Raw genomic sequence first — 11,956 nt, forward strand, 5'->3', positions numbered from 1 at the left:
AACATAAAAATGAATGGCATTAAGGCTTCTTACAGGGTTAAGTGTCCCTAAATCAAAAGTCAGATGACAAAAGTCGGTCGAGTGCTGATTCAACAGCTCGTACGGCAACCACAATTTAAGATATTTCACAAAAGTAATTGAAAATTAGATCCGACTGGTGTGCCCCCCCAAGTCTCTGGCAAGGCCCTTTTCCTCTTCTCACACACAGTTACAATGGAGGGCGTTTTTTTCCACTCACAGCACAAACCCCAGTGAGCCTCTCTCGTGACAACCCTGCAATTACAGCATCTTCAGACTCTCATCCAAGACACACAAGGCGGCCCCAGAGATGCGGCCTGGTTAAAGATTGCTAAGAATGGCTTTTGAGCAAGGGGGAGGAAGAGGAGGGGAGTGTCCCCGATGGTCAAAACCATGCAACATGATCCCCGTAAGCATTTCTTGGCTTCCAGTCCTGGGCGCAGATGTTAAAAAAAATGTCAAGGTCATATTGTCGAAAAGGACTTGTTGTGGTTGCTCACATGGATTTATTACAGTATCTATTTCAGGCTGCTTACAATGAGCAAAACAAAACAAGTACAGAAAGAACGCGGTTGGCGTGCTCTTGCAGATAAACAGCCTTGCACCAAAACAAGGACAAACTACCATTCGGATTTGGGAACAGCTTGAAGTAATTCAAGCAGACGCCTGGATCATTCTCTAAGGGACTGATTGGACTTCTATACCATTTTGTCTTCAGACGCTTTAAAATACATATGTTGGATCTACGGGAGGAGGCTCGCACAAAGAACACACACACAGGTACTGGGAAACTTAAGTCCACACAAGATGGCTCGAAAGAGGTTAAAACCCTTGTTCAATTGACTGATCCTTGGTAGTGTTGATTATATATGATCAATCATGTGAAGAAGTCAGTTGGACAAATTGGAGTGCACCACGTGGCCGAAATCAGCAAGGGTGCTGTTGCGTCAGGCTCCACTTGTCCGTGACAAAAAAACTTTTTTATCAGGCTACATCCATGAAACCTACACAAGCAATGGCTCTACTCCTCATTAATTCTGCATGAATCTGTAGATTATGACACTGACATGGAAATGTGAGTTCAGAACATTCAGAGGGATTCTCCCAACCATAAATTTTTAATCGGTTTGCCGAGTCTATTTTACACAGATTTTTGTCTGACTGTAGTCACTGACTGATTTCAATACAGGCAACCATCTTTTTTATATACTGCATGTAGATTATGACACTGACATGGAAACGTGAGTTCAGAACATTCAGAGGGATTCTCCCAACCATAAATTTTTAATCGGTTTGCCGAGTCTATTTTACTTGGATTTTTGTCTGACTGTAGTCACTGACTGATTTCAATACAGGCAACCATCTTTTTTATATACTGCATGTCCTCATTAGGCCCGCAAGTAAGATGGCGTCTATCTTAGCTGCCTTTGGACTAGAGGGGGCGCGTACACTGTGGACTGGTCAAAAGCCAATGGCAGAGCATCTTCTTTCTTTTACTTTCGGCTTGTCCCATTTGGGGTCGCCACACCATCTAAGCCTATCTCCTGCATCTTCCTCTCACCGACACCAACTGCCCTCATGTGTTCCCTCACCACATCCATCAACCTTTTCTTTGGTCTTCCTCTTGCTCTTTTTTCTGGCAGCTCCATCCTCAGCACCTTTCCACCCATATACTTACTCTCTCGCCTCTGGACATGTCCAAACCATCGAAGTCTGATCTCTCTAACCTTGTCTCAAAAACATCCAACTTTGGCTGTCCCTCTAATGATCTCGTTTTTAATCCTATCCAACCTGCTCACGCCGAGCGAGAACCTCAACGTGTTCATTTCTGCCACCTCCAGTTCTGCTTCCTGTTGTTTCTTCAGTACCACCGTCTCTAATCCGTACATTATGGCTGGCCTCACCACTGTTTTATAGACTTTGCCCTTCATCCTACCGGAGACTCTTCTGTCACATAATACACCAGACACCTTCCGCCAGCTATTCCATCCCGCTTGTACCTGTTTCTTCACTTCCTTACCACACTCATCATTGCTCTGGATTGTTGACCCCAAGTATTTGAAGTCGTCCACCCTCGCGATCTCTTCTCCCTGTTGCCTCACTCTTCCCCCTATGCCCCTCTAATTCACGCACATATATTCAAGCATATACAGTGTAAACAACAATTTACTGATAATTAACTGCCTCCAGTGAGGTAGTCAGTCAGGGACATTTTGTGAAATGGACATCCTTGTTGTTGAGGTGACTTTGCTGAACCCCTGATGGGGTGCTAGTGTGGAAATCAACCATCGCACAAAACCTACAGTAGATGGTGGGCCTTTTATGATCCTTTGTGGAGACACCAGGACAAAAGGCAGTTTTATACACATCATTATAGTTTGAAGGTGATTACGATACCAAATTCCAAAGGATAGTTTCTAGCATGTATTTTGGGATATGTACCTTCTTTATCTATTTAGAAGCAGTGGTAAAGACAGAGTTTGACCAATAAAATACGCGTGATTCAGACTTCTCAGCCTTTTCTAGCCACATGCTCCACACGTGGGGGACTCAAGTCAAATCACATGACTAGCCAAATACGAAGTTGGTGGATTCAACAATTACCGGAATGCTTTTCGATACTATCGGTAAAAAGAGAAATGGCAGACGTGAGCTCACGAAACCAAAAAAAAGAAACACTTCTAAATATTGCACCGGGCTTAAGCTACGTCAACGTTTTAGTTTAGCTGGCAGATAGCCGCTCGAACATTAAATAAGCTTTGTGTTGCTTACGTCTTATATTAAAAAGGCTACAGTGCAATAGACAATCAGGACACTCGTTTGGGACCATTAAATAATTGTGAATGTGTTCAGAAAGCTAACTAACGTAAGTACAGAGATTGTAAGTGCAAAGTGTGAGAAATCACAGTATGTGGGCACTGAGCAAGATTGTATTGTTTGACTTGACCTGACTTGCTTGAAACTTAGTTGTGACGTGCGCATCCTCGTCGTCTGAATGAAGCCAACATTTCCAGCGCATTGCCTATAAATTGGGAATCCCTGCATTACACTGTCCAAATGCATCTAATGTGAAAAGTGCAAGCACACGAAATGATATATCAAAAAAATAACAAGCCCTGGCAGAGCCTTAATGGCAGCCTACTGGCGGGAGAGGATGTAAAAAGTGGAGTGCAGCTTCGCTGACTCAAAGCTGCAGTTTCTCTACCACCAATAAAATGGGCGACTTCACACACACACACGAAAAAAAAAAATACCCTTCATCTGGCCTCCCTGCAACGTATCGACGGAACAGTTAAAGCACAATCAGGAAGGTGATATTACACCTCGGGACAGGGATCCAAAATTAAAAACGTAGTTGTTGTTCTGGGGAGTGGAGATAGCATCAGAGACGCAGAAGCAATGAGGTGCACAGGGGATGATTTGCCTGGAAAAAGGTGAAAAGAGGGGGAACAGAGATGCCCCTTATCATTACCCCCAGGCTGAGGAGGAGATGGAAATGCGCATGGAGATGTGGCTGAGGGGGGGAGATAAGCGTGACAGAAGGCTTTAACTTATTCTGCCTCGTAACACGGCACCATTGCTCTCTGCTTTTTATTTTTTGCAGACTTTTTAATCATTTAGCAGCAATCCTGATACCTGCAATGTTGACAGAGGGAGGAACACGTGTTTTGTTATAGTGTGCTAATCTAATGCATTAAAAGTAATATTTGATGACATTACACCAGTTACATTTTAATCCTTTGCCATTCATGACCAATAAAAAAGCCATGCTGCTTGCCTTTTAAAATCAGCCAAGATTCCAAGAACTCAGTCAGCACACGTTACTCCTTTTTCTCTGAATCAGGGGAGCCTTCCTGCGTCTGATTGTCCATTGGCTGGCTTCTCAATTCGTTTATCTGTATTCAACCCCCACCCCACCCCAAAAATTGTGGAGCGTTTCCATCCTCAGTAACCCATCAAATTTTTCAGGCATCTTACACCTCTGAGCTTGACGCCCAAAAAACTGGTTTCATAAACACCAACTGTTAACTGTTGATCAAGTTAGCCTGAGCAACATGAAATTTGGCTGACGTTTATCACGAGTACACCCACAAAAAAAGTCTCAAGAACCCATCCCCAAACTGTACACAGGAAGTCTGCCATTTTGGCTCAAGGCACACATTCTCATGTCAGCGATCCTTCACTAGTGAACTTGTCCTTGTTGTTGTTTTCCTTTCGGCGTCGCCACAGCGTATCATTTCAGATGAACGCATATATATGTTTGGCACAATTTTTACGCCGGATGCCCTTCCTGACGCAACCCTTCTCAGGGAGTGGAGGCCCCAGTGGGATACGAACCCACAAACCCTGGTTTACCAAACCAGTGCTCTAACCACTGAGCTATGGGGCCTCTTCTAGTGAACTTGTCCTACTTTGTCCAATTGCAACTTCGGACCAATTATTTTATAAAGATGGGCAATACTATTGTGAGATAATTGTGTTTTTTTTTTTATTGCATCTGGGTGGTGCGTGTTAGCAAAGTTTGGTGATTCGGTTTAAAACAATTATAGCCAGTCCAACCATACTGTGTGGGATTGAGGGCCTTGCCTAAAAACATGAATATGCTTTTAAGAATTTAAAAATTACCCAACTTGCCCAACACTGCCTGCCGACAGCTGGGAAGGGTTCTACTGGGCTTCTCGCAGGACGAGATACATACTCACTTGTACATTTTGAGGACAGGCTGAGCGGCGTCAGGAAAGCCGAGCATCCCGCAAACCACTCTGCTGCTGTTCAGACTCCATCCCATATCGCAGACCTGCCTCCACCTGCCCGCGTGCTTCACTTCTACGACGCCTTCAGTCACCAAGCTCTTCTTCTTGGTGGACATGAGGATGGGCCTCAGGCGCACCTCCTCAATCCGGACCTTACTGTGACCCTGATGGAAGGAAGTGAACAGTTTTTACAGATGGAAACTTTAAACAGTTGTGGAGCGTTCATGAGCGGTGTGCTGCCATGCCTGGTAAAGTCGCTGCCTCTGGATCCTGGGGACTTCGTACGGATGTCCATTCCCATAATAGCCGTATCCTGAGTGCCTGCGGGTGGCCATGAGGCCTTGCCACCGGCTCGAGGGATTCCCATTAGTGCTGATGGCGTTGCTGTGGTCTCCGGTGCTGGTCGTCTGCTCCCGACGTTGCTCCGTGGTGCACACCACCCCCAAGTCTTCAGAGTGTTTGCAGTCGTTCACCCCCCAGCCGTTGTGCTTGCAGTCCTTTAAGGACTTCTCAGAACCGTTGCATCGGACGTTGTCCATCCATATGGGGCCTTGGCAGAGGAAAGTAAGTTGCTATTAAGTACGTTATCCAGTTAAGGTTGTTCTGGAAACAGACCACACAGGCTCTAAAAAGTGAGGATCGTGTATGACTTTAACCGGCAGCATGATTAGGGGTTGCACCTTCGCGGCGTGTTCAGAAGTTGAGTATTTTATGACCGTGCCTCTCAAATTCATTCTGCGTTCTCTTTAATTTGGATTTAAAACCAGCAGTAAAGAATGCTCATGCCCCGCAGCAAGTGTTAGAGAACGACGGTCCAGCGTATGCTATCGTTACTCCAAAACAAATGTCCCTACTTTTTTTTTTTTTTTTTTTTTTCATGCATGAGCTCTTCCAGCCTGCCGGGCGACCTTAACGAGATGACATCGTTTTGCCTTTATGATGCCGGTTATTTCGGGTATCTTAATTACTGCTGTTGGCATACATTAAGGCGTGTGGCATCTTTTAAAGTATTGAGCAACTGGTCCAATGTACAGTGCTGTAATTGCATTTGGACCAACATGAAACGATGATGGCTGGCTTTTGCCACTCCGCGTCAAGAGCTGCAATCGATGATCATATAAGCTGCAGTTCCACCAGCACACGGTCAGCCCTGAGCCGCTTTGCTTTTGCAACATTGGGTGACATCACCCAGGGCAGACCACAATGAATTCAAGAGAGGAGAAGCACAATATAGCAAGGACAATGATGGACGACTTCCAATGTTTGTGTTCTTTCTTCCCAGCATGCAGCTGATGACGTGCTTTGTCTTAAGAAAAGTGCTATTTAGTGTTCTTTGATCCATACTGTCGTTGGGAAGCCTATCCTGGGAGACAAGGCACGCCCTGGACTGGTCACCAGTCAAACGAGGTTAACCATTCAGACGCTCGTTTATCCTGACAGTGGATCAGTGGGAATCGATCCGAGGAAAGTCAGTCATGTGTATTACATGCTTTTCATTGTGACAGAGAAGAGACGATCCACCAATCAACACAGAGTTTATTTTACCAGAGTGTTAGGTACCAGAAAAGAGTGGCAAAGGTGGTCCAACATGAATCAGTTGTGCACCACCGCAGTTTTTCAGAATGGGAAAAACAATCGTTTGCAAACCAGACTAGATGCTCCTAGATTGTGGCTCAAGGCTTTAATGTAGCAACGATTTCGCAATGATGGGGATACATTTTAAGTATCAAGCAAGTTTTAAGCCCAGTTTTAACACTTCAACTGGGAATGATTTCAGGTGGTGTTGGGTTTATGTAAGCTGCAACCGCAATCCCTCATTAATGCAGTATGGCTTGACCTTTCACCAGTAGATTTCATGATAGCCCCGATGGGAAGAAAAAATAACATTCTAGCAATGTTTCACTTCAGTTCTCTGTAAAAAGGCGAATGAATGGCAAATCTGTTACAGTATCGCTTCAGCAAAATAATTTTTTCTTACCCTGTCCTTCTCCATACTTGGCGCTGTGTGCCCACGTGACGCCCCCCAAGAAGCCCAGCTCTCGACACACCACGTTGGCCAGGTTGATGTCCACTTCGTCATCGCAGACGGTGCCCCACGTGCTGTTGTGCAGCACCTCCACGCGACCCTCGTGAGGCTCCCGCGCAAAGTTTCCCGCCAGGCGCACCTTGGCGGCAGGTGCGCGCGCCGCCCGGCGCTGACCGGAAACACCGCGCCTCGGCTCAGAAGCGGAGAGGGACACGAGGACGAGGAACAGCAGGCAGCTGGAGCAGAAGGCGAGGGGCATTTTGACCGCTGAGGACGACCTCTGAGGAGGAAGAAGGTAAAGCACCCACCGGGTCACTTGTAGCATATTTTTCGGATTTTACTTTTCTATGCAGCTATTCATTTTAAGTTAAAATTACTCTTAGAAGAGTCGGATTTCATTACAGTATATAAAAATGATGAGAAAGATCCTTTCACACTTACTGTGTGCAATTTCGAGCCTTCAGTGAAAAAGAGACTCATGTTCGCAATGTGAGAGGAAGCTAGAGTACCTGTGGAACACCCACGCAAGCACAGGAAAACCACAGGCGAGATTTGAACCCCAGACTTAGAAACTGTGAGTCAGCTAACCACTAGTTCACCGTGGTGCCCCCTGGCAAATATCACTGTATGTAATTGAAACATATGTGGTTGACTTCTTTTTACATTTGCATGACAGTTAATGTCAAAAAATGTATGCCTTCACCAAGCCTCAGTGTCTACTTCCTGATGCACTACAGGTACATCAATGTAATTATGATTTTTTTTTTTTTTTTTTACATTTGTATGGCAGTTAAAAATGTTTTAAAAACCATGAGAAATCCAAATTTTGCCAGAGATGGCAGTGGTTTGAAATACATACTTGGCTCAGATTTGTAATGTATTTATATTTCTGGATTTTGTGGTCAAGGGCTTGAAGTGAAGAAAGCAAAGAAATAGAAATGGGCCTAATTTTGAAAAGTGCAACAATGACATCTTCTGGACAAACAAGTCTGTCCGTCTGCCTGCTCGGTTGGAGAATAAAACCAACAGTTATGCATCTCAATCTGTGGATTAAACATTATTTTCCGACAGCTGTGTCATAGATTCCAACGTATTCCACTCACACAGAAACATGTCAAACGTTAAAAATGAGTTTGTATTGCAAACCATCTGAAAAATCAACAAACCAAGAAGAAAAATGGTGCTGTGGCGAAGGTTTTAATTGGAGGTTAACAAGCGCGGGGACTCACAATGTGGCCCCGGACTCCACCAGTAAATCACTGCGGGCCACGGTGACAACACTGGGGGGTGCGTGACATCTTTTTATGTACACACGCTGACTCGGCGTAATCAGAGAGGGAACCACTTTAAAAGTACATCATAGAGCTTTCAAAGTGTGTAAAAAAAAATAATAATAATTTTAAATTAAAAAGAATAATCAATAAATAAAATATTCCTCACAACCAGATACTACAGATAAACACAAATGAGTGACATCCAAGAAGTGTAAAATATGAAAGTATCAAGGAGAACGCAAGGTGAAAGTTCACTTACCTGTCAAGCAGAAAACTGTGTGTGTGTTTGCAGTTGTCGACGTCTTGAGTGAAGGAGTGTGTCTGCTAAAAAATCTCTCTTCAATCCCTCCTTCTCCATATATCTCCTCCCTGACTCCCCTCGCTCCCTCCCTTCCTCACTTGCTGCCTTTCGCTTCACATCTCGTCCAAAAAAAAAAAAAAAACAACACTTTAGACGGTGCATTTATTGACGAGATAAGACGCCCCACGCTGTGTGCTTACTATGAATAACTCAGCTAATGAGGAGGCTTCGGTTATTTTTGGGGACAAGTGGAATTGTGGGCACGGAGTGAAATGAACGGCAACGGCGGCGAGATGGAGCAAACAAAGCTTTCTATTCAGGAGGTGACAATTTGTGTGCCAATTCTTTTCACTGCAATACAATTACTTTTGTTAGTCCTGGAAAAACAGTGGATATAAAAAGTCTAAACACCCCTATTTAAATGGCAGATCTTATACTGTATATTCAAAGAAATAGACATCCATTCAAAGTTTTCTCTATTCTTCTCCAATTAATGTGGCCTATAACCTGTACAACTCAACTTTTTTTTTTTTTTGGTTGTTTTGGGTTTTTTTTATGGGGGGTGAGTGAAAAAATAACTGACACAATGTTGTTGTACAGGTGTGACACATGACATTCAAATTCATGTTAAGTGTAAGTCGGCACACACCTGCCACGTGCATTTGAAGTGCGTCTGATCAACACCAGGCCAGTAAAGTTCAGATGTTCTGGTAGACTTTTCTAATTTTGTGCTATTGCTGACTGCTGTTTGGAACCATTCATCATTCCCTGCACCTTCTCTAAGGCCCCAGGTCCAACTGAAGGAATAAAATAGCCACAAAGCCACCCACAGCATATTTTTATCCTCGATAGACTTTTAGGCTTACTTTTAAACGTGTTACACGTAAAACGGTTATAAAATTGCTTCGGGCCTTTGTCATTAGCTTTTCATCTTAGTAGTTTTTCATTGGGGCGGTACTGTGGCGCAACTGATTAGAACGTTGGCTTCACAGTTCTGAGGCCCGGGGTTAAAATCCTGGTCCCGGCTGTGTGGAGTTTGCATGTTCTCCCCGTGCCTTGCGTGGGTTTTCTCCAGGCACTCCAGTTTCCTCCCACATCCCAAAAACATGCATCAATTGAAGACTCTAAATTGCCTCGAAGTGTGAAAGTGGGTGGGAATGTTCTCTGTTTCCATGAGCCCTGCGATTGGCTGGCATCCAGTTCAGGGTGTATTCCACCTCCTGCCCGATGATTGCTGGGATAGGCTCCAACACTCCTGCGACCCTTGTGAGGATAAGTGGCTCAGAAAAGGAATGTTTTTTTTTAATTTTACAATAATCCCTGCTATGTCATAGTTCACGCTTTGCAGTCTCACTAGACACCCACTGAGTACAGTTGCTACTATATATTTTTTATACTGTTTGCACAATATCCATAGTTGTTGCTTTCTCTATTTTTTGTTTGAACGTATTTGGATTCTTGAAAGAGTGTATATAAATCTTTTAAAAAAAAAAAAAAAGTTAAGTGTCATAAATGTTATAAAATATGCAAAGGGTGTATTTGAATGAGGTACTCTACTGGGGTATTTCACGTTTTACAAGGAGGGGAAATTACTGTAATGTTTAAGATGGTTAATGACTCTTAAGATGTTTAAAGGGGATCTCCACTGGTTTGCATGAACAATGTATCCAGGAGGTCATGTAATAGGTACTCTATTTTGACAATATGATGTTAAATCCTCTCTCATTAAATAGTGTTTTGAGAAGACTTTTATCAACAATTGTGAATTTTCAGGGCCGCTGCAATTTTTGTATGTCACATGACCTACGTGTGCGGATGTGACGTGTACTGTGCTGCAACAAAGGCTCGATTACATGGGACACCATTTGTGCTCGGCGGTGATTTCTCGGATTTGTCCTCATCTGATGAAGAAGTAGTAGTATTGGTTGATCGGGAAGACAGAGGAATACTTCCATACACAGCCGTGAGCATGGAAGTATAATCGAGCCTTTGTTGCGGGACGTAACATGTCACATCTGCGCACATTGGTCAAGTGACTCGCGAAAATGGCACCGCCCATGAAAATTCGTAATTGTCGATAAAAATCTTCTCAAAACACTATTAAATGAGAGAGGATTTAACATCATGTTGTCAAAAAAGAGTACATATTACATGAACTATTGGATACATTGTTCATGCGAACCACCGGAATTCCCCTTTAAGAAGCACATATGCAACACAAATTTCCTTTGCGTTACATTGCGGTAAGAGTGTTCCTTTCTAATGATTTCACGTTAGTGGTTCCCTTTGTACACTTGTACAACTGATAATAGTGTTATGTATACTTCTATTTACAATGTGATACGTTACGAGTTGAAAAAAATTGCATTGGGCCTTTGTCAATTGTTTTTTTAAAGTCGGGACTTTCTGTTTTGAGGTTTATCACCCAAAATTTCAGAGGAACTTCAAATTTCAACGAGATCATGCAATTTTTTTCAAAAGCACCTTTTATACTGGTCTCCGATTGGCCGCCCACACTTTTACGCAAGCTAACGCAAATGCATGTTACACAAGCGCAGAGGGGGGTGAACATGCCTGTGACCAACAGGAAGGCCTCGCTTCCAGAATAGATTCAAATATCCAGAGTTCCAAGTGTCTTAAAGAAGCTCTCCTTACCGCAGCGGAGATATTTCCTTGTCGAAAGCACCGCAAACCACTGACGTTCAAAAGAGGCCCAGCCTCAAATGGAGCCACGGTGAACGTGAATGATGAGAAAACGACATACCACCCTGAGCCAAAAGTATGTTACTATTGTCAAACGTATCATCACGCTATAGGAAGAAGAAAGACTCATCAGTGGAGATGACAAACATAACAGGAACTCGTTGGTCTTTTTTTTTCCCCCCAAACACAGGTCACTCTATCACAACTTGGGACCCGTTCACATCTTTAAGATTTATTTATTTTGTTGAGTCATTTGGTACCAAATTAGGTACATGGTCAAGTTTGGCCGTAGGGCGTTGTGTTGATGAACTATTTCAGGTTTGAAGTAAACCTCGGCGACGTCCTTTTTTTAAGGCAGTCTGGTTTATTCTTAGGCAGGCTGTACGTCGATGCAGATTTCTACCTTGCAGTGTTGGATGTGTGACGTTTTGGGCATGTGTGTAAAAAGCCTGTAATTGTGAACCTTGCGTGTGTGCATGATGGCGGGGACTGGGTGGGAGGGCCAGTGGTCCCGCTCTGACTGGTAAAGCCGTACAGGAAAAGCAGGCCCCCTATTAGCCAGACCAAATCAGAGGAGGAGAGGAAAGTGAGCGAGGTACGAATATAAAAAAAGAGAAAGGACGTGCTTGGTTTTAAAATAGCAGCACGATGCATCTGTATGTGTTGTATGGATACTGCATTTCACACTCATTCAAGTAAATCTAGATGGCGTTTTTAGTGTTTCTTTTTTACATCTCTCCATTTTCAAATCATTTCTTCTCTGTGCTGGAGCCAATCACATCTGATTCTGGCTGACAGGCAGGTACAACCTAAGGTGAGGTTGTCAGTTCATCCCTACGCATGTTTCTCGGATGTGGGAGAAAAGCCACGCAAGTACTGG

General features: G+C 43.7%; 1 protein-coding gene and 1 long non-coding RNA gene across 3 annotated transcripts in view; one reads left to right on the plus strand and one right to left on the minus strand.

The window, feature by feature from the left end:
* Positions 1 to 6,933, plus strand: part of LOC133509929 (uncharacterized) — a 59,453-nt gene extending 52,520 nt beyond the window's left edge. Inside the window, exon 11 of one of the 2 annotated variants that reach the window (XR_009797474.1) lies at positions 6,804 to 6,933. This is a non-coding gene — a long non-coding RNA (uncharacterized LOC133509929). Of the gene's footprint in view, positions 1 to 6,800 lie in introns of both variants that reach the window. The other variant, XR_009797473.1, reaches the window with a different exon arrangement.
* The window catches only part of loxl4 (lysyl oxidase-like 4), a 35,571-nt gene extending 27,799 nt beyond the window's left edge, over positions 1 to 7,772 (minus strand). Inside the window, exons 1-3 of the mRNA XM_061837459.1 lie at positions 6,751 to 7,772; positions 5,003 to 5,322; positions 4,722 to 4,924 (exon numbers count right to left, since the gene is read on the minus strand). Coding sequence (XP_061693443.1) covers positions 4,722 to 4,924; positions 5,003 to 5,322; positions 6,751 to 7,123 — 896 coding nt within the window. The 5' untranslated portion in view covers positions 7,124 to 7,772. The remainder of the gene's footprint in view (positions 1 to 4,721; positions 4,925 to 5,002; positions 5,323 to 6,750) is intronic.
* Between the last annotated feature and the right edge of the window lie 4,184 nt (positions 7,773 to 11,956).

The sequence above is a fragment of the Syngnathoides biaculeatus genome, chromosome 12 (assembly GCF_019802595.1).
Source record: "Syngnathoides biaculeatus isolate LvHL_M chromosome 12, ASM1980259v1, whole genome shotgun sequence".
NCBI lineage: Eukaryota > Metazoa > Chordata > Actinopteri > Syngnathiformes > Syngnathidae > Syngnathoides > Syngnathoides biaculeatus.